Raw genomic sequence first — 23,032 nt, 5'->3', positions numbered from 1 at the left:
AGTGTGTGTGTGTGTGTGTGTGTGTGTGTGTGTGTGTGTGTGTGTGTGTGTGTGTGTGTGTGTAACTTGGTTTTGATTGTAATTGTAATTTGGTAATTTTGTGGTTTTATAGTTTTAAAAATAGATTTTTTTTTTTTTTTGAGTCCGGTCATGGGGCCTGAACTCTGGGCCTTGGCGCTGTCCCTCAGCTCTTTAGCTCAAGGCCAGCGCTCTACCACTTGAGCCACAGTGCCACTTCTGGCTTTTTTTCTTTTTGCTTATGTAGTGCTGAGGAATCGAACCTAGGGCCTCATGCATGCAAGGCAAGCGCTCTACCACTGAGCCACCTTCCCAGCCCGTAGATTTTGTTTTGTTTTTAATGACAGTCCTGGAGAAACTCAGGTTCTGGGTGCTATCTCTGAGGTTCCTTCCTTCCTTCCTTCCTTCTTTCCTTCCTTCCTTCCTTCCTTCCTTCCTTCCTTCCTTCCTTCCTTCCTCCCTCCCTCCCTCCCTCCCTTCCTTCCTTCCCTCCCTCCCTCCCTCCCTCCCTCCCTCCTTCCTTTGTTGTGGGGCTTGACCTCTGGACCTGGATACTGTCCCTCAGCTCTTGAGCTTAAGGGAAATGCTCTATCACTTGAGCCACAACTCCACTTCAGGTTTTCTGGTGGTTAATTGGAGATTAGAGTCTCATGGACTTGTGGGGAGAGGGAGCAGGCTGGAGGGATTGGAATGGACAGGAGCGATTGGCTTTGAACCCCCATCCTCAGATCTCAACCTCCTGAGTATCTAGAATTAACAGGCATGAGCCAACAATGATTTGTGAAAGGATCACTTTAGAACAAATAATAAGTGTGCCTTTGAATGTTATTCCAAAAAGCCTTTTGAGTATTGTCATTGATTTTTACTTCTGTTGTTCCGTAGTGCTGTGATATATTCTTTGTTGTTTGTTTTGCTGGTTCTGGGGTTTGAACTCAGGGCCCTGGCGTGCTGTTCCTGAGCTTCTCAGGCTTAATGTTAGTGCTCTACCACTTGATCCACAGCACCATTTCTGTTTTTTTTTGAGTAGTTTTTTGGAGATAAGAGTCTCATGGATTTTCTGGCCTGGCTGGCTTCGAACCATCATCCTCAGATCTTAGCCTCCTGAGTATCTAGGATTACAGCCCTGAGCCACCTGTCCTGAGCTATAATGTATTATTATTGGTGTTTTCCTTCAAGAACATCAATGAAAGTGTATGAAGGACAATTGCATAAAACTTCAAGATCTTGGCGCTGGGAATGTGGCTCAGTGGTAGAGTGCTTGCCTTGTATGCATGAAGCGCTGGGTTCGGTTCCTCAGTACCACATACACAGAAAAAAGCCAGAGATGGTGCTGTGGCTCAAGTGGTAAAGTGCTAGCCTTGAGCAAAAGTAGCTCAGGGACAGTGCCCAGACCCAGAGTTCAGTTTCCAGGACTGGCAAACAAAACAAAACAAATCTTCAAGATCTTGTTATGTAAACAATTTGACCTTAGGTACAGTTTCTAAAGGGAGACATAATGTTCTTTCTAATAGTAGGCTAGATAACATAGTGAGCTCTAGAAAGAAAAAAAGAACAGAAAATTTGACATGCAAAAATTAAAGTTCTGGGGTGGGACTGGGAAGGTGGCTCAGTGGTAGAGTGCTTGCCTTGCATGCATGAAGCCCTGGGTTTGATTCCTCAGTACCACATAAACAGAAAAAGCCGGAAGTGGTGCTGTGGTTCAAGTGGTAGAATGCTAGCTGTGAGCTGAAGAGCTGAGGGACATCGCCCAGGCCTTGAGTTCAGGCCCCGGGACTGACAAAAAAATAAAGTTTTGCCAGGTGCCCTGTGGCTCTTGCCTGTAATCCTAGCTATTCAGGAGGCTGAGATCTGAGGATCTCTGTTCAAAGCCAGTCAGGGCAGGAAAGTTCGAGAGACTCTTTATAAACCACCAGAAAAACTGGAAGTGGTACTGTGGCTCAAGTGGTAGAGCCCTGACCTTGAGCTGAAGAGCTCAGGGACAGCGTTCAGGTGCAGATTTCATGCCCCATGACTGACCAAAAAAAAAAAAATAAAAGTTTCAACCTTGCCTTATATAAAAGCATTACTTTTTTTTTTGTCGGACATGGGGCTTGAACTCAGGACCTGAGCACACTGTTCTTGAGTTTTTTTTCTCAAAGCTAGCACTCTACCATTTAAGCCACAGTGCCACTTCCAGTTTTCTGGTGGTTAATTGGAGATAAGAGTGGGGCTTTAAATTGTAATCCTCAGATCTCAGCCTCTTGAGTAGCTAGGATTATAGGCATGAGCCACTGGAGCCCAGCTAGCATATTACTGTGTTTTTTACTTTAGGAATGTTACCTTATCTTCTTGGACTTTTATCTTACCAGGTTATTTAGAGTATCAGATAAAATAATGTATATAGAAGCAGTCATCTCAGTTCTTGGCATATATGAGCCATTACTAAACTATGGGTGTATGGAAATCAGTGAGCTTCAGATGTGTCTAATGGTTAAATAGATTATCTAATTTCTCCAGATACAAGTTGTTTCATCATCATCATCATTATTATTATTGTCAGTCGTGGGGCTTGAACTCTGGGCTTGGGCGCTATCCCTCAGCTCTTCAGCTCAAGGTGAGAGCTCCACTGCTGGAGCCTCAGCACCACTTCTGGTTTTCTAGTGGTTTATTTGAGATAAGAGTCTCACAGGCTTTCCTGCCTGGGCTGGCTTTGAACCAGGATCACCAGATCTCAGCCTCCTCAGTAGGTAAGGATTACAGGCATGAGCCACTGGTGCCCAGCCTCATTATTTGTTATTGCAAAATAAATATGTTAAATCACAGACAGTATCTGAATTGAAATTATACCAGTAGTAATATCCTTATTTGCTGATTGTAGAATATAATATTAAAATAGTTTCTATTTTCTCTTGATTACTTAGTATATAACTTTTTTTCTTTTTTCCTTAGGTTTTATACATTTATTTGTTCTGTCTGCAGTTCTGGACCAGAATACCTCAAACGTCTACCACTACAGTGGTAAGCAGAGAACATTTCTGCTTAAAAAACAAAATCTTCAATCTACATTTACTGGGCATACATAAAACTGTTTTTCTTTATAGTTGGCTTTTATTTTATTTATCCTCAAATGTTAATCCATTTTCACCAAGGATTATCCACGTTTATTGCTAAATTAGTATCACTATCCATAATTGAAAGGAGTAAATGTAGCTTTCAAACATTTTAGGTTTGAAATTCTTAGTCAATGTTTTTACTTTTGTACCTTCAGAGTTGATATATTACAAGAGATGTGGGGTAAACAATGTGACTTTCAGCTTTTCTGTGGGGTGTGTAATGAATTTGGGGAGATTTACCAATAAAATATTTCTAAGTATTCACAAATTTCATTGTGTCACATGTATTTTAGGAACAAACAGATGAGATTTAACTCAAGATTTAGATTTTAAAAACCTAGTAAAGTATGCTGTTGTGTAGCTTATATGTAATAGTAAATACAACAGATACTGATTAATTGTATTATCAAACCTTTCTTTGAATGCATTTTACAAAATAATTTATCTTGTAGTTCATAATTTCTTATTTAGGATAAATAACTGTTTAGCTAATGTTTTTCAGTTTTTCCATGTATAATGATTTAAATATTGTGAATATGACTTAGGAGTTTGATCTTCTCTCACCTAATTACTTCTTTTAATTGTACAAGTTTTATTAAGAAACTGTGATTTCTGAACAGTAACTCAAAACACTGTTTTCGTATATTTTGGTTATGTTTGGATTCCAGGGTAGATATAGCACACCTATGCCTTTACAACCTAAGTGTTATTCACAAGAAGAAATACTTTGATTCTGAACTTGAGCTTATGACATACATTAATGAAAACTGGGATAGATTGCACCCTGGCGAGGTAGGTGGCCATAGAGCTAATTTTATTAGCTACTTGATGTCTATTTTGTTTGTTTTTATAAAAAGCAAATAAGACACATATCAGTCAGACAAATAAGATTGTCTGAATTTTATTTTTAGTTCTGGGAGATTTAGCTTTGGTAAGGTCATCAGAATCAACCCCCTCATTCTCTGTTTACTGGGTTGACTCTGGAAGATTATAAATGGAGGAAGTAAATTGACTTATCTTCATGCTTTGAAGTGAGAATCATTGTAGTTAAAGATAGGAGGGCAGGAGAAATCCTTTCTGTTAAGTATCTTACTGATGATTCCATTTCCTTTTATGTTTTCTGTAAACTTACAGGTATAACAAATTCTTCTTTCATAACTGACTTCAAGAAATGGTCTGTCCAATCATAACATTAGTGTAATGAGTTATAAAGACAGATGAGTTGGGGATTATCCTCTCAGTCTAGCAACATTTATGCTGGTTTTACAAAGCCTTGAAAAACAAAGAATATGTATGTTCATTAAAGCATTTTTTAACTAGAATAGAAAGGAAAGAAATGAATAAGTTTAAAAATTTTTAGCATTTGGGCTGGGAAGGTGGTTCAGTGGTAGTGTGCTTGCCTTGCATGCATGAGGCCCTGGGTTCGATTCCTCAGCACCAAATAAGCAGAAAAAGCCAGAAGTGGCACTGTGGCTCAAGTGGTAGAGTGCTAGCCTTGAGCTGAAGAGCTGAGGGACAGCGCCCAGGCCCAGAGCTCAGGCCCCATGACTGGCAAAAAAAAAAAATAGCATTTATTTAAAATTAACACATAAATTATGAACTATTAATTGAAAACTTCAAACATTGTAAACTGTGTAGAATTAAATGTATTTTATAGTCCTGCACTACCTTTTGAGATTAAATGTACAAACTAATTTGACATTTAGGGAGAATTTCAGCATTTGCTATAGTTTTTTGGCATGAATTATGAAGTTCATATTAAATAGAATATTAAGGAACGTTTTTTTTTTCTTTTTGAGGTTTCATGGGTATTAGCAATGTGCACATTTGTTGAGTTAGCACATTAGCTAATTTAAAAAACAAAGGTATTTCCAAATTCAATTGATATAGATGTTTTGAGTATTATGTACTCTAATAATAATTCTCGTTTCCTGATGAGATAGTTTTTGAAAGTCAAGTTGAGGGGATAGTGGGGGAAAAGAAAAGTGGGAGAAAAACCAAGGAGGGAATAACAATGTTTGACAAGACATGTACTCACTATGTAGGAAACTGAAAACATTGAAAACTAAATTAAAAAAGTCAAGTTAGAAAGTGGATGCCTTTAAAGTTTGATAAGTTTAGTAAACCAATTAGTAATAACAAAGCAGGAGGTAAGGCATTAGTAGTTACCTTATGTTTCTCATCTTAACATTTAATGGCCCAATGCATTCACCTTAAAAGTCTTTCTAACCATGACCCTTTCAACATTTTACAAGAAGATACATTTGTTTACTTGAATAGTGTATTTTGTGTCACGTGCTCAAATTCTGCAGTAGTTTACTTGATAGGCAATATATACAAAATATATATACAAAAACATTAAAGTTGCATATATTTCTACTGCTACAAATTTTATTAAGATGTATACATTTAAGTTAAGATGTCTGGAAAAAAATTAGGTAAGAATGACAGCTTATTTTATTTTTTTGTGGGTCATGGGGCTTGAACTCTGGGCCTGGGTGCTGTCCCTGAGCTCTTCAGCTCAAGGTTAGTGCTCTACCACTTGAGCCACTGGGCCACTTCTGGTTTTCTGGTGGTTAGTTGGAGATAAGAGTCTTAGGGACTTTCCTGCCTGGACTCAGATCTCAGCCTCCTGAGTAGCGAGGATTACAGGTATGAGCCACCAGCACGCAGCATGACAGCTTATTTTTAAAGAAAACAGTTCAGTTTTTGAATTTCAGGTATCTACCCAACTGAACCTCTCCTACATTCCAGGAGAAATTTTGTAGTATGCCAATACTTGTTATCATTGTCGGTAGCCTCTAAGATTTTGCCTTAGAAATAAGAAAGGTAGCCCAGTGACATAACACTTGCCAAATGTATAAGCTCAATCCCAGCACAGCAAAGAGAAGAGAAACTACATAAGCTAACTTCTTTTTTTTTTTGGTTGGTTGTGGGGCCTGAACTCTGGGCTTGGGAGCTGTTCCTGAGCTCTTCAGCTCAAAGCGGCCACTCTACCACTTGAGCCACAGCACCACTTCTGGCTTTTTCGGCTGAGGAATCGAACCCAGGGCCTCATGTGTGTGAGGCAAGTGCTCTACCACTGAGCCACCTTACCAGCCCCATAAGCTAACTTTCTTTTTTTTTTTTTGGGTCCAGTCGTGGGGCCTGAACTCTGGGCCTGGGTGCTGTCCCTCAGCTCTTCAGCTCAAGGCTAGCACTCTACCACTTGAGCCACAGTGCCACTTCCGGCTTTTTTCTTTTTGCTTATGTGGTGCTGAGGAATCGAACCCAGGGCCTCAGGCATGCAAGGCAAGCGCTCTACCACTGAGCCACCTTCCCAGCCCCATAAGCTAACTTTCTAATAGTGTATTTGGTGACTAGTAATCACTTCAAACCATTCCTTGTCTTTATTCAAATAAAAACACCACACATTTCTTAGAATAATTACCTTATTATAAGACAATAATGACATTGAATTTAGGCTTTTATTTCTGTTACTAGTCGTATGTATATCTTTTTGTATTTGTGTGTGTGCGCGCATGCGCACACATGTGCAGATGTGCATGTGTGTGCACACACATGCTGGTACTGGGTCTTGAATTCAAGACCTTGTGCCCTCACTTGGCTTTTTTGCTCAATACTCTTCTTGCTCAACCTTCTGTCATTGAGCCACAGGTCACTACTGGCTTTTCTGCTGGTTAATTGGAGGTAAGACTATCATAGACTTTCCTACTCTGGCTGACTTCAAACCCTGATTCTTAGATCTCAGCCGCCTTCTGAGTAGCTAAGGGATTATAGACTTGAGCCTAGCTGTGATTTCTTTTACTAGAGGTTTGGTAATACTAATACATTTGGGTTGGCTCAGTGGCTCACTTATCCACTCCAGAGGTAGAGATAAGAAAGGTAGCAATCAAGGAGATTAGGCTAGCCTAGGCAAAATGTTATTTAGTGAGATCCTTCAATCTCTGTCAATAAAGCCTGGAATATTGGCATGTTCTTGTCATACCATCTAACCAAGAGGCATAAATAAGAGCATAGTGTAGGTGATCCTGAGCACAACGGGTGGGTACTTAGCTCAAGTGGTAAAGGCATTAGACACTTGTTTTGGAGATAATCATTTAATCTAGAAAGGCAAATTTAATTTATCATATATCTTTGTTCTTAGTTGACTTCTTAAAAACTCTCAGGAGATTACCAGAGTCTTCTGATAATCTGATGATGGGTTTTTTTATACATTTTTGTGATTTAGTAGTACCTTAATACCGTATAGATTGTATAGTTTTTTTTGACGAGCTACTACATTTTTTTCATTTAAAAAAATTTTTTTCCTTGTCAATAGAGGGGCTTGAATCTGGGCCTGGGCACTGTCCCTCAGCTCTTCAGTTCCACCGGAGCCACAGCACCACTTCTGTTTTCTGAGTGGTTTATTGGAGATAAGAGTCTCATGGAAGCGGGCTGGGAAGGTGGCTCAGTGGTAGAGCGCTTGCCTTGCATGCTTGAGGCCCTGGGTTCGATTCCTCAGCACCACATAAGCAAAAAGAAAAAAGCTGGAAGTGGCGCTGTGGCTCAAGTGTTAGAGCGCTAGTCTTGAGCTGAAGAGCTGAGGGACAGCACCCAGACCCAGAGTTCAGGCCCCACGACCGGACCCCCCCCCCCCCCCACAAAAAAAAAAAAGAGTCTCATGGAAGGGGGGGGGGCGGGGAGTCTCATGGACATTCCTGCCAGGGCTGGCTTTGAACAGTGATCCTCAGATCTTAGCCTCCTGAGTAGTTAGGATTACAGGCCTGGCTGGTGCCCAGCAGCTGCTATGTTTTGATTTTTTTTTGTTTGTTTGTTTTGAGCAAGGCACTAGTGGCTCACACCTGGAATTTTAGCTACTCAGCAATCTGAGATCTGAGCATTGAAGTTCTAATCCAACCTCAGCAGGAAAGTTGCATGAGACTCTTATATCCAGATAACCACCCAAAAGCCACAAGTTGGAGGTGTGGCTCAAGTGGTAGAGGGCTAGCCTTGAATTAGAAAAACACAGGGACAGCAAGTGTCCAGACCCTGATGTCAAGCTCCAGTACTGGCAAAAAAAGATTTTTTAAAAAAATCCGGTCGTGGGCCCTGAACTCTGGGCCTGGGCACTGTCCCTCAGCTCTTCAGCTCAAGGCTAGCGCTCTACCACTTGAGTCACAGCGCCACTTCTAGGTTTTTTCTTTTTGCTTATGTGGTGCTGAGGAATCAAACCTAGGGCTTCAGGCATGCAAGGCAAGTGCTCTACCACTGAGCCAACTTCCCAGTCTCAAAAGATTTTTTTAAGTAATAAAATAGCTAAATTTTAGGGTTGGGAATGTGGCTAAGTGGTTGCTTGCCTAGCGCATGCATGAAGCCCTGGATTTGATTCCTCAGTACCACATAAACAGAAAAAGCCAGAAGTGGTGCTGTGGCTCAAGTGGTAAACTGCTAGCCTTGAGCAAAAGAAGCTTAAAGACAGTACCCAGTCCCTGAGTTCAAGTCCCAGGACTGGCAAAAAAAAAAAAGTGCTAAATAGCAATGTAATGTTACAGCAATAACATACTTGAGATTTTTATTTTAGGGTGTTTCAGTTGTGCCAGGTTGCTTCTAAAGATGTTAAAATGAGATATTAATACTTCTCAGATGCCGGGCGTCAGTGGCTCACACCTGTAATCCTAGCTACTCAGGAGGCTGAGATCTGATGATCTTGGTTCAAAGCCAGCCTGGGCAGGAAAGTCCGTGAGACTCTTACCTCCAATAAACCACTAGAAACCTGAAGTGGTACTGTGGCTCAAGCGGTAGAGCGCTAGCCTTGAGCTGAAGAGCTGAGGGGCAGCACCCATGCCCAGAGTTCAAGCCCCAGGACCAAAAAAAAAAAATACTTCTCAGAATCTGCCTATTATCAGTCCCATGCCCAGAGTTCAAGCCCCAGGACCAAAAAAAAAAAAAATACTTCTCAGAATCTGCCTATTATCAGTCGTCTGATTTCTAATAAGATTTTCAAACCTACCTGGGTACCAGTGGCTCACGCCTGTAATCGTAGCTACTCAGAGGCTGAGATCTGAGGGTTACAGTTCAAAGGTAGGAAAGTCCTCTGTTGAGACTCTTATTTCCAATAAACCACTAGAAAACTGGAAGTGGTAGTATGGCTCAAGTGGTAGAGTGCTCTTCTTGAGCTGAAGAGTGCAGGGACAGCGCCTAGGCCCAGAGTTCAAACTCCATACCCACCAAAAAGAAAAAAAAGATTTTCAATCTTAATTCTATAATAATCCACTTTCTAAGCTGGCAGAGAGATTTAAGAGGTAGAGCATCTGTTTATCAAGTGTGAAATGTTGAGTTCTAACCCATTACCACCCCTTTCCCCTAAAAAAAAATCCCCAAACACTAAATTTGATACAATATATATGGTGGTACTTACTCTTTTTGGTTGGATATGGCCCTTGAACTCAAGATCTGAGTGCTGTCCGTCCCTGAGCCTCTTTGTGTTCAAGGCTAGCACTGTACCACTTGAGCCACAACACTGCTTCCAGTTTTGTGAGAGTTAGTTGGAAGTAAGAGTTTCCTGGACTTTCCTGCCCATGCTGGCTTGGAACTGCTATCCCCAGATCCTCAGATTTTAGCTTCTTTAGTAACTAGGATTACAGATATGAGCCACTGATGCCCGGCTGTGGTGCTACTTTTGAAGGAGAAAGAAACATAGGTAAAACTAGTTGAAATAATAAGGTGGAAATATGAGCAGACAAAAATGTATTAAAATAACCAAGACATGGTGAAAATAAATCTGATTAGCAAAAATACATGGGACCTTAAATGCTATATAATTACATGAAGTATTAGTAAGTTACTGAAACTTCTGTCTATATGTCATGAAACACAGTATTGAGAGTAGTGAGGTATTTTATTGAAAGGAAATTACCCTTGAAATAATGGCACTTATGTTTTTATAGAAATTTATAAATTAAATACATAAATATTTTATAGAAAATAAATGTAATGTTAGAATAGTGTCTAGAGGGGGAGGAGCAAAAAGGAGCTGAACTTGGCACCATGATTTGCAATAAAGTACTTGGGAGCCTGAGATAGTAGTATGTGGTGTTCATAGCCAGCCTGGGTCACATAGTGAGATCCTATATCAAAATATAAACCAAAACCTAATCCTTCCCCCCCATATCCAAAAATAACACAAATTTTTTTTTTTTAAAAAAAAAAAAAAAAAAAAAAAGGAAAGAGATTTTTCTGTTAAAATAGGTACTATAAAAACTTCATGGTTATATGATACTTTTCTAATGTAGATGGTCTGATTTTGAAATATTTATTTATTTATTTAATCAGTTGTGGCACTTGAACTCAGGGTCTGAGCACGCACTATCTCTGAGCTCTTCAGCTCAAGGCAAACACTCTGCCACTTGAGTCACAGTGCCATTTCTAGTTTTCTGATAATTAATTGGGGATGAGTCTCACTGATGAACAAGAAATGTGCTCATTACTCATATAACTGTAACCCTCTATTCAGCATCTTTACAATAAAACAAAATTAAAAAAAAAAGTCTCACTGACTTTTCTGTCTGGGCTGGCTTTGAATGGCAATCCTTAGATTTCAGCCTTTGAGTAGCTAGGATTATAGGTGTGAGACACGGGAACCTGACTTCTGATTTATTATAGTTGCAATTTTAGTTTGCAAAACGCAGAAAAATGAGCTTTGGATCCTTTTCTGAAAAGTGTAGTTCTGTGCAAAATACTTCTGAGAATGCCATTTAAAATAGGTAAGAATTCTGAGAAATCATGAGAATAAATGTAAGAAAGCAAAGTTCATTGTGGTTTTCCTAAAGTAAAAATGGTTTCAGAAATCAGGTCAATTCTGCTAAATTTTTTTCAATACTTTAAATTGAACTCAGGACCAAAAGTGAAAGTGTTCTTCCACATGAGTTACTCCTCATTGCTCTGCCTTTTCCTTTTTCATTTGTTTTTCAGGTAGGGTCTCTCAAGTTTTTGCTGGGGAGGCCTTGGACTGCTATACTCTTACCCTTGTCTCCTTAAGTAGCTGGTAATACAGGTGCACAGTACCACACCTGGCCCACAGAAAAAAGGCTAACAAAAGTGTTTTGTCAAATTCTAGGGTGTAGATCTAATGCAACTTGATTTCATGTAACAAAATGTGAGCTGATGAAAACTTGATGTGTAATTAAAACAAACAGTATGTTAATCAATGAGGGAGACCAGTGGAGGACCACACTCAGGATAAGGTCCCCTCCCTTCCTCCCCCTCTTAGGAAAGCATGTCAGAGTCAAGAGAAAGGATCATCTGGAAAAATGGAGTTGATAACAAAAAAATGATATTTTTATTTTATTTATTTTTATTTTTTTTGTCTGTCTTGGGGCTTGACCTCTGGGCCTGGGCACTGTCCCTCAGCTCTTCAGTTCAAGACTAGAGCTCTACCACTTGAGCCACAGCACCACTTCCTGTTTGCAGGTGATTAATTGGAGCTAAGAGTCTCACAGATTTTCCTGCCCAGGCTGGATTCAAATGGCAGTCCTCAGATCTCAGCCTCCTGAGTAGCTAGGATTATAGGGGGGAGGAGGGGACACTGGCATTAATGACATTTTATTTTATTTATTTATTTATGTTTTGGGTCCAGTCGTGGGGCCTGAACTTGGCCTGGGTGCTGTCCCTCAGCTCTTCAGCTCAAGGCTAGCGCTGCACCACTTGAGCCACAGCACCACTTCCGGCTTTTTTTCTTTTTGCTTATGTGGTGTCGAGGAATAGAACCTAGGGCCTCATGCATGCAAGGCAAGCACTCTACCACTGAACCACCTTCCCAGCTCCATTAATGACATTTTAAAAGATTCTTTTAGGCATAAATAATAGTGAAGATAGAACAGGATACTCAATTTGATAGCAGTTCATTTGGTAAGATTCTCTATTCAGGTTGATAAGAAGCTGGGAAAAGGTAGAATTAATTAGCAAAAAACTTTAAAGTAAATAAAGATTGTGTCTGTTAAAAACTAATCTCATACTTAAAAATAATGCTTGTTTTTAGATACTTTCAGAATTAATCTTGTAAGAGCAATGGAAGGTTTTACCTACCTGTGGAACTAGCTTCTTCCATAGGTCCATAACCTTTTGTCAAGCTAAGCCAAGATTGAATGACTAGGCTTCATTCTCTTACCAAAGAGATTGTAGCTCAGGTCAGTAATCCTAGTTACTCAGGAGACTGAGATCTGAGGATTGTAGTTTGAAGCTACCTGAGGCAGGAAGTCCACAAGACAGTTTCATTTGGTAAAAGAACAGTACTGTAGTTTTAAATCAACTGTGAAACTGGGCACAGTAGCTCACACCTATAGTCCTAGCTACTCAGGAGGCTGAGATCTGAGTATAATGAATTGAAGCTTGGGCAGGAAAAATTTGTGAGATTCTTTTCTCCAATTAACTACCAAAAAGCTGGAAGTGGAGCTGTGGCTCAAGTGGGTAGAGCGCTCGCCTTGAGTTCAAGCTCCAGTAGTGGCACAAAAAAAAGTCAAGTGTGGTATCTTCAAAGTGTGCTTTCTTTTCTGGGCCTAAGCACTGTCCCCATGCCCTTCAACTCAAGGTGAGCGCTCTGCCACTTGAGCTACAATGCCACTTCCAGTTTTCTTGTGGTTTATTGGAGATAAGAGTTTCATGGATTTTCCTTCCCGGGCTGTCTTTGAACTGTGATCCTCAGGTATCAGCCTCCTGAGTAGCTACGATTACAGGCGTGAGAGCCACTAGCGCCTGGCTCAAATTGTGCTTTTTTTTTTTTTTAAGTTTTTTGGCTTTAATTTATCATGATCCTTTGTCATTAATTTTTTACTTTTTAATAAATGAGCCCAAACTTTGAAGAAGACCCAAAAAAATCTTGGTGGCAGTGGCAGGGTTTGGGGTAGGACCTATTAGGTCAAATAGAATATTTTCTAAGCTGGACGCTGGTGGCTCATGCCTGTAATCCTAGCTACTCAGGAGGCTGAGATCTGAGGATCTCTCTCAAAGCCAGCCCGGGCAGGAAAGTCCGTGAAATTTATCTCCAATAAACCACTAGAAAACCAGACGTGGTGCTGTGGCTCAAGTGGTAGAGCACTAGCCTTGAGCTGAAGAGCTGAGGGACAGTGCCCAAGCTCAGAGTTCAAGACCCATGACTGACAAAAAAAAAAAGAGTATTTTCTAATATTGAATATATAGATTTTAAAATGGTTTGTGATGACAGAAAATTATGAGCAATTTAGAATGAGGTAAGTTCTACAAAGTTAGGATATTAAAGCAAAAGTACACTCAAAGTTAGTAAATAAAAGCCCCCAGTTTCACAGTATTTTTAATTTTTTTTGGGTCCAGTCGCCCACGACTGGGTCTGGGTGCTGTCCCTCAGCTCTTTAGCTCAAGGCTAGCGCTCTACCACTTGAGCCACAGCGCCACTTCCAGCTTTTTTCTTTTTGCTTATGTGGTGCTGAGGAATTGAACCCAGGGCCTCAGGCATGCAAGGCAAGCACCCTACCACTGAGCCATCTTCCCAGCCCCTCAGTATTTTTTAAAATAGAGATTATGGTAATAGTAGAAGTTTCAGGAAATAAATTATATTTCTCATAACTTTTTTTTTCTTCCTATTCTGGAGCTTGAACTCAGGACCTAGGCACTGTCCCTGAGCTTCTTTTGCTCAAGGCTAGTGCTCTACCACTTGAGCCACAGCGCTACTTCCAGCCTTTTCTATGTATGTGTTACTGAGAGATTAAACCCAGGGCTTCGTGCATGCTAGGCAAGCACTCTCCCACTAAGCCACATTCCCAGCCCTCTCATTACTTTTTATATTTCTCCCTCTTGATATATATATCTTTATGGTAAATATTAAAATAATTCTTGCATATTATTTCTTCAACTCATAGAATTAAAGGAAATCAGGAACCACTAATATTAAAAATGTCATTTTTATAGCATCTTTTTACTTCCTAAGCATACCATTTAATTCAAATAATGAACTAATAACACAGTACAAAATTTATTTTCTTTTTTGTAGGTAAGAAACTAAGTTGTGAAAGGTGAAATGGCCCTAGTAGGTCATGTAGTATAGACCTGAAATTAGCACTAGTCAGTTCTCTAGTCCTTTGCATCAAATTGCCTCTGTCTAATGCCTGTATATTCAAATAGATGACATTGTACCATGTTAATTGTTGTTTAATATTTCACAGCTGGCAGACACACCAAAATCTGAAAGATACGAGCATGTTCTGGAGGCATTAAATGATTACAAGACCATGTAAGTTGATTTATATATTTCTGTGAAGGAGACAGTTACTGAGTGTAAAGAATAGATAAGAAGGAAGTGGCGCTGTAGCTCAAGTGGTAGAGCGCTCGCCTTGAGCTGAAGAGCTGAGGGACAGCGCCCAGGCCCAGAGTTCAGGCCCCACGACCGACAAAAAAAAAAAAGAATAGATAAGAATTATAGGATTGGTGTATGTAACAAGTTTTTACCATTTTGAAACTTTGAATGTCTACATTTTGGAGGCACAGTAAAAGCCGGGATTATTGAGGAATAGAAAAAGAAGCCAGGTGCTGGTGGCTCATGCCTATAATCCTAGCTACTCTGGAGCCTGAAATCTGAGCTAGCCTGGGCAGAAAAGTGCATGAAACTCTTAACTCCAATAAACTACTCAGAAAAAGCCAGAAATGGGGTGTGGCTCAAGTGGTAGAGTACTAGCTTTGAGCACAGAAAGGCGTAGGGACAGAGCTCAGGCTATGAGTTCAAACCCCAGCACCAGCAAAAAACAAAAAAGATTATTTGTGGGAATGGGTAGGTAGGTGGGAGTCATATCAGTATCTTCAAAGGGAATTTGGTTTGTTCTTTTTGAAAAAGCGTATTTTGTAATTTGCTTATTTTTATAATGCAGTTGTATTATTGTATTACTACCTGTTATAGAAAGGTGGTAGTATTACTGGTCTGAGCTATCTGAGATAATTAAGTGATATTTTCCTATATTCTTATTAATCTCTGCCTTTTTAAAAACCAGCATATTTATATATATATTTTTTTCTTAACATTCTTGGGGCTTGAACTCAGGGCCTGGACACTGTGCCTGAGCTGCTTTTGATCAAGGCTACTACCACTTGAGCGACGGTGCTACTTCCAGCCTTTTCTGTTAATGTGATACTGAGGAACGGAACCCAGGGCTTCATGCATGCTAGGCAAGCACCCTACCTCTAAGCCAGAGTCCCAGCCCCATATTTAAATTTCTTGAAAATACTTTCAAATTGTCACAAAAATCTTACAAATGTGTTTATATAGACTCCAACCAACTACTAAATTATGCAATTTTTCTTACAAGTTGCTGTTTTGAAGTTGCCAGTAATTCTCATTAATTAATGTGTTTATTACTAGTGACTAAATCATTGAAGTATCTAAGTAACCTGCAAGGCAACTCATAAAATATTGGTGGAGGACTGGGAAGGTGGCTCAGTGGTAGAGTGTTTGCCTTGCATGCCTGAGCCCCTGGATGATTCCTCAGCACCACATAAGCAGAAAAAGCCAGAAGTGGTGCTGTGGCTCAAGTGGTAGATCACTAGCCTTGAGCTGAAATGCTGAGGGACAGTACCCAGGCCCAGAGTTCAGGCTACATGACTCCCACCCCCCCCCCCCCCCAAAAAAAAAAAGAGAGAGAGAAAAATATTGGTGGAATGACAAATTCTGGTTCCAACATAGTATGTCAAATCCATCCATTTCTGTTGAGGTCAAATGAGGCCCCCATTCTTTTTTTCTTTTTCTTTTTGGGCAGTCCTGGGGCTTAAGCTCTGGCCCTGGGCACTTTCCCTGAGCTTCTTTTTTGCTCAAGGGTAGCATTCTACCACTTAAGCCACAACGCCACTTCCTTTTTTTTTCTTTTTATGTGGTACTGAGGAATTGAACCCAGGGCTTCATGAATGCTAGCCACATGCTAGCTGCTAAGCCACATTCCTAGACCTCCCCATTCTTTTTTGTTTTTTGTTTTGTCAGTCCTGGAGCTTGAACTCTGGATATGGTCCCTGAGATCTTCATCTCAAGGGGAACACTCTACCACTTGAGCCAAAACACCACTTCTTTTTTTTCTGGTCCTTAATTGGAGATAAGAGTCTCATAGACTTTCCTTGCCTGGGCTGGCTTTGAACTGCATTCCTCAGATTTTAGTCTCCTGAGTAGCTAGGATTACAGGCATGAGCCACCAGAGTCTAGCAACCTCCAATTCTTTTTTTTTTTTTTTTGGTCGGTCGTGGGGCTTGAACTCTGGGCCTGGGCGCTGTCCTTCAGCTCTTCAGCTCAAGGCGAGCGCTCTACCACTTGAGCTACAGTGCCACTTCCGGTTTTCTGGTGGTTTATTGGAGATAGGAGTCTCATGGTCTCTCCTGCCCGGGCTGGCTTTGAACCGCGATCCTCAGATCTCAGCCTCCCGAGTAGCTAGGATTATAGGCGTGAGCCACCAGCGCCCGGCCAACCTCCCAATTCTTAATCATGGGTTCTACACAGTTGGTAGAGGTTCTCTGACTAGGGAGGTTTTAGAGCTAAGATGGAATCCTACTATAATAATAGTTGTTTAGGTCATTAACAGTTCCCTATTTTTTTTGTGCACAGTTCCACTTGAAATAAAATAGTTCTTTACATAAACTTTTTTTTTTGGGTCGGACGTGGGGCCTGAACTCAGGGCCTGGGCCTTTCCCTCAGCTCTTCAGCTCAAGGCTAGCCCTCTACCACTTGAGCCACAGCACCACTTCTGGCTTTTTTTCTTTTTGCTTATGTGGTGCTGAGGAATCGAACCCAGGGCCCCAGGCATGCAAGGCAAGCGCTCTACCACTGAGCCACCTTCCCAGCCCCTTATAAACTTTTTTTTTTTGGGGTCCGGTCATGGGGCCTGAACTCTGGGCCTGGGCGTTGTCCCTCACCTCTTCAGCGCAAGGTTAGCACTCTACCACTTGAGCCACAGCGCCACTTTCCGGCTTTTTTCTTTTTTCCTTATGTGGTGCTGAGGAATCGAACCCAGGGCCTCAGGCTTGCAAGGCAAGCGCTCTACCACTGAGCCAACTTCCCAGCCTCATAAACTTTTTTTGAGATACTTTTTTCCCCCTAAAATTAGAGGACATTTAAAATATATTGGCACTTGCTTTAAGTATTTGTCTTCTCCTATACCCCTCTTCTCCCCTCCATCCCCCTAATGGGGCTTGAACTCAGGGTCTTGGGCTCTCATTCAGGACAGTGAGGCAGGAAGATCACTAATTGGGGCTAACCATGGCTATCTCAAAACTTAAATGTATAAAACTTCATGGGTTCAAGTGATCCTTCAAGTTTAGTATTCCAAGTGCCTGGGACCATGGGCTCATACCATGTTTAGTGGCCATGATTTAAAAAAAAAAAAATGGGGCTGGGAAGGTGTTTCAGTGGTAGGGTGCCTGCCTCACATGCATGAAGCCTTGAGTTCGATTCCTCAGCACCACATAAACAGAAAAAGCCAGAAGTGGCACTGTGGCTTAAGTGCTAGAGTGCTAACCTTCAGCTGAAGAGCTGAGGGACAGTGCTCAGGCCCAGATTCAAGCCCCATGAGTGACCTTACCCCCCAAAAAAAATGTAGACAGGAACTTTTCTCTCTTCTCTGATCCTGTCCTTTCCCCTTTGATGTTCTACTATGGACTGGCTCTGGGTTGTAGTATTCGGTGAGTTTTTATGTATAAGGGCCTTATATCTAAAAGTTACAACTTAGGTTCTACTATGTATATATTTCAGTTTTTAAAATTTTAGTTAATTTTTTTTTAAATTTAGGTTTATGTCTGGGAAGGAAATAAAGAAGAAGAAGCATTTGTTTGGGTTGAGAATTCGTGTTCCTCCTGTGCCACCAAATGTGGCTTTCAAAGCAGAGAAAGAACCCGAAGGAACATCCCATGAATTTAAAATTAAAGGCAGAAAGGCATCCAAACCTATATCTGATTCAAGGTAAAAGTTGATCTGTCATTTAGTTTTTCTCTTTAGCTTATTCTAACTAAAAATATATTTGAAAGTACAAGTGGCAGTTATTTTTTTTCCCTGTCAATAACTTCTTTCTTAGATTAAGGCACAAAGAGTTGTTGCTAGCTATTTGTTTATTTTAGGCCTTATACTTTCAAGAAATTGAACCTGTTGATTTAAACAAACAGCTTAAGTACTGGCCTGTTTGTCTGTTTCCTCATTTTTTTATTCAATTGTTGAGCACAATTGCCAAATGCCTTATTAAAGGACTTGGGATATAATGATGATACAGATTTTTCCATTTGCTCTCATAGGGTTACATTGTAGCGGGGTACAAAGGTAATTAATTAATTTGTAAAATAATTACTGTACATACTATTACCATTTAGAATTTGTATACCGTTTTAGAGTTGGGGAATCAGTAGATTCTGGGTACTTCGTACTTTAAACAGAAGTTTAATGTTAATGCTTAACAGATAAATTGGAACTTAAAGAATATTTATCTAGGGTTGGGAAGGTGGCTCAGTGGTAGAGTGCTTGCCCTGCATGCAGGAGGCCCTGGGTTCGATTCCTCAGCACTACATAAGCAGAGAAAGCCGAAGTGGCAATTTGGTTCAAGTGGTAGAGTGAAGAGCTGAGGCACAGTGCCTAGACCCAGGGTTGAGGCACCACAACTGACCAAAAAAAAAATTGTCTAACAGTGGGAAAGATATAGAAAAGTATTCCAGGTAGCAGAAATAACAAGTACAAAGCCAGGAGCCAACTTCTAGCAAATCACAGAAAACTGGCATGAGTAAGGAGTACAGAGGACCTTAAGAACAGTGGGTGGTTTTGGTCACATAGGGTCTTGTAGTTTCATAAGAATTTAATGGGAAAGCCGGGCGCCAGTGGCGCATGCCTGTAATCCTAGCTACTCAGGAAGCTGAAATCTGAGGCTCTTGGTTCAAAGCCAGCCCAGGCAGGAAAGTCTGTGAGACTGTTTTATCTCCAATAAACCACTGGAAAACGGGAAGTGGTGCTGCGGCTCAAGCAGTAGTGAGGTGAAGAGGGCAGGGACAGCGCCCAAGCCCAGGTCAACCCCCATGACCGACCCCCCCCCCCCCCAAATAAAGGATTTAATGGGGGAGTCACCTAAAATGTAATATAAGCAAATTTAATACCCCTCACTCCATGCCCCTGTTCTATCCTTGGGCTTAATCTGAGAGCCTAGGTTAGGTCGTGAGCTTTTTTGCTCAAGGCCTAGCCCTCTACCAATTGAACTACAGTAGCTCCATTCTGACTTTTTGGTGATTAATCTGATGTAAGAGTCTTGTGGACTTTGCTGTGTTGATGTTGGATTTAAACCATGATCCTCGTATCTCTGCCTCCTGAGTATCTAGGGTTATAGGCATAAGCCACCAGGGCCTGAATTAAATGCTGCTTTGAAAATAGTATGGATATAGTAAGATAAAAAAAGAGAAAATAAAAAAAATATATTTGTGTAGGCAAGAGAGAGCTGATGATTGCTTTCAGGAGTAGATAGAGAATAGATTAGAGATCTCCTTTGGAGGCAGAATTGATTGGATTTGCTAATGAATTAAATTAATGAAAGAAATCAAATTAACTGATATTAGTATTTCTTGACCACGATGCCAACTTAGTTTGCAAACATACATGCCACCTGTTTTTTTTTTTTGTTTGTTTTGTTTTGTTTTGGTCCTGGGGCTTGAACTCTGGGCCTGGGTGCTGTACTTCAGCTCTTCAGCTCAAGACGACTGCTCTACCGCTTGAGCCATAGCGCCACTTCACCACCTGTTTTTTTTTGTAAGATATTGAAGCATTTTTCTGCTTCTACTTGTTGAACTTGATGTTGTGTATGCTTATTTGAGTGATGTAAAATATAAAATACAGAGGTAAATAGATTTATAAGTAAGGAGTTTCTGGAAATAAACTAGGCAATGTAAATTTAGAAACTGATTGGTAAAGCCAAGAGAGTGAATGAAACTATCTGCAGAACAAGTTGAAAGAGAAGAAAACAAGCCTGGGGGGCTGGGAATGTGGCTTAGTGGTAGAGTGCTTGCCTAGCATGCATGAAGCCTTGGGTTGGATTCCTCAGTACTACATAAACAGAAAAAGCCAGAAGTGACGCTGTGGCTCAAGTGGTAGAGTGCTAGCCTTGAGCAAAAGAAGCTCAGGGACAGTGCCCAGGCCCTGAAATCAAGCACCAGAACTGGCACAGAACAAAACAAAAATAATGTTCTAGTATAATTTATAAATTTGGAAGTGCCAAGATTGGTGGTGAATGCATGTAGTTTCCAGCTACTAGAAAAATTAGAGATTGGGTGATTGCCATTGGAGTCCAGCCCAGGGAAAGTTTTAAGACCTCTGTCCAACAAACAAGCGGTTTATGCCTATAATCCCATCTAGGTAGGAGAGCCATGAGTATCAGGATCTTGATCTAAGACTGGCCCTGACAAAAACACAGGACCTCATTTGAGAAAAGACATAAACTTAGCAAGCCAAGGCTCTGATTCAAACCCCAATACTGCTATTCCCCCAGTTTTTTGGAAGTGGTAAAATAAAAAAATAAAAACTAGAACGCGGGCCTGGGCTCTGTTTCTCAGCTTTCAGTTCAAGGTGAGCACTTTACCCCTTGAGCCACAGTGCCACTTCTGGTTTTCTGGTGGTTAATTTGAGATAGGAGTCTCAGATTTTCCTGGCTAGACTGGCTTTGAACTGTGATCCTCAGATCTCAGCCTCATGAGCAGATAGGATTACAGGCATGAGCCACCATTGCTTGGCTTTTTCTTTTCTTTCTTCTTGCCAGTCCTGAACTCAGAGTCTTGAATCACATGGCTTTTTCACTCCAGGTTGGTGCACTAACCCTTGAGTCACACTTCCCCCCATGAAACCAGGAACGTTTGATGTCATGAAAGTCAAAAGAAAAGGGAGTATTTAGAGAAAAGTAGTATATTAAGAATAACACACACACACACACACACACACACACACACACACACACACACACACACACACACACACACACACACACACACACACACACACACACACACACACACACACACACACACACACACTGTTTTTGAAAGGTAGATAAAGATGAGAGAAAATTATTTGTTAGACAAATAAATTTGGCCTGGACAAAAATAATTTGTTTGGAGTAGTAAAGATATAAGGTAGATTGGAATGGGTTGAAATGCTGTTCGATGAGGCAACTTCTCACTTTAATGTGAAAAATAGGCTTCTCCTACATGGAAAGGACATGGGTATATTCAGAATAATAATAAGAGTGTATGAGTGACGGGAGGAGAAAATGACTTTCAAGAATTCTGATTGAGAAGGAAGAAAGCAGGGAGGGTAAATTGTGAATGAAAGCTGCAGTGGGTACTGGTATTAGTGATTGTTATTTCTATAGATGGATGATGATTTGAATTTTTTGTTGTTGTTTTGTGGTGGTGGCCCTGTCTCTGAGCTCTTTTGCTCAAGGCTAGTTCTCTACCACTTTGAGCCACAACTTCACAGTGGTTAATTTGATATAATAGTCTGGCAGGGACTTTTCTGCCTGTGCTGGTTTCAAATCCCAATCCTCAGTTCTCAGCCTCCTGAATAGTTAGGGTTACAGGTGTGAGCTGCCAGTGCCCAGCAGTTTCTATCTTAAGAAAATATTTTCTCAATGGAATATGAACTTAAAAAAAATAGCTTGAGTAGTACAGAAAAAATTTTAAGTAAATAAAAGGTACAGAATAGTTATTTGTAGCCGGGCGCCGGTGGCTCACGTCTTTCATCCTAGCTACTTAAGGAGGCTGAGATCTGAGGATCACGGTTCAAACCAGCCCCGGCAGGAAAGTCTATGAGACTCTTTATCTCCAATAAACCATTAGAAAACCGGAAGTGGCGCTGTGGCTCAGGAGGTAGAGCACTTGCCTTGAGCTGAAGAGCACGGGGACAGCACCCAAGCCCAGACTTTAAGCCCCACGACCCAAAAAAAAAAGGTTAATTGTAGAGTTAAGGGAATAGGATGACAAAGTGTTGCTACTATATCATAATCATTTGAAATATGTAATAGAGTAGATAAATATTATTTTAAGGTTTCTTCCCTAAAGGAAGGAAATGTTTACTATTCCTGTTACTAATCTGTCACTGTAATCCTGTACTAGTATTGTCTTTATTATAAATTAGAGGAGAAAAGAATTCTACAAAGAGCTGGATACTGATGGCTCATGTCTGTAATCCTAGCTATTTAGGATGCTGAGATCTGAATTTTGTGGTTCTAAGCTAGCTCCAGCCCAGGCAGGAAAGTCTGTGAAACTCTAATCTCCGATTAACCACTCACAACCTCAGAACAGCTAGTAGTAGAGCTGTGGCCCAAGGGATAGAGTACCAACTATGCCAGGGGGGACAGTGCCCAGGCCTTGAGTTCAAGCCTCAGGATCTGCACAAATTGAAAAAAAAAAGCCAGAAATTTTTTGTTTCACTGCTCTATTCTTAGCAGCTCTTCTACCATCTAATACCACTAGATAAGAGTCCAGTTATCTAGTCTATTCTTAGTTTCTTCTGGGCTGTGTTTATAGATTGCTCCTTTTAGTTTGAGAAGTGTTTTTTAGTATAGTGGTCCTTTTTAAATGTTAGACTGAGATCTGAGGATTGCAGTTGAAAGCCTGACTTTGTAGGAGAGTCCATGAGACTGCATTAACACCAAAACAAAACAAACCCGAAGGTCAGTGTCCAGGTCCCAAGTTTAAACAGGACCTCCCTCTCCCCCAGCCAAATAAAGGCAGATCGCATCCCTCTTATCCTTGAGACTTGTGATTATATGCATCTGGTCCTTTTTCTTTCCTACTTTCTCCGTCCTCATATTTGCACTTTAATTCTCTGACCTTAGTTTAGCATCTAGAGGGATAGGGGTTTCCCAGTTATCTCCATTCACCTCTTTCTAGCCTGTTATATAGTACCTTTCTCCTATTTTAGTAGCTTG

At 40.7% G+C, this 23,032-nt stretch overlaps 1 protein-coding gene across 3 annotated transcripts in view; it reads left to right on the top strand.

The window, feature by feature from the left end:
* Mtf2 (metal response element binding transcription factor 2) overlaps positions 1–23,032 on the top strand; it is a 52,934-nt gene that overhangs the window by 23,879 nt on the left and 6,023 nt on the right. For all 3 annotated transcript variants that reach the window (XM_042677654.1, XM_042677670.1, XM_042677662.1), the window contains 4 exons: positions 2,947–3,015; positions 3,779–3,902; positions 14,285–14,352; positions 17,875–18,045. In XM_042677654.1, coding sequence (XP_042533588.1) covers positions 2,947–3,015; positions 3,779–3,902; positions 14,285–14,352; positions 17,875–18,045 — 432 coding nt within the window. The remainder of the gene's footprint in view (positions 1–2,946; positions 3,016–3,778; positions 3,903–14,284; positions 14,353–17,874; positions 18,046–23,032) is intronic.

Source organism: Dipodomys spectabilis, unplaced genomic scaffold, assembly GCF_019054845.1.
Source record: "Dipodomys spectabilis isolate Male_0828 unplaced genomic scaffold, ASM1905484v1 ptg000002l, whole genome shotgun sequence".
Classification (NCBI taxonomy): Eukaryota; Metazoa; Chordata; class Mammalia; order Rodentia; family Heteromyidae; genus Dipodomys; species Dipodomys spectabilis.
Note: the sequence above shows the minus strand (reverse complement) of the source record. Positions and strands in the feature narration are given on the sequence as shown.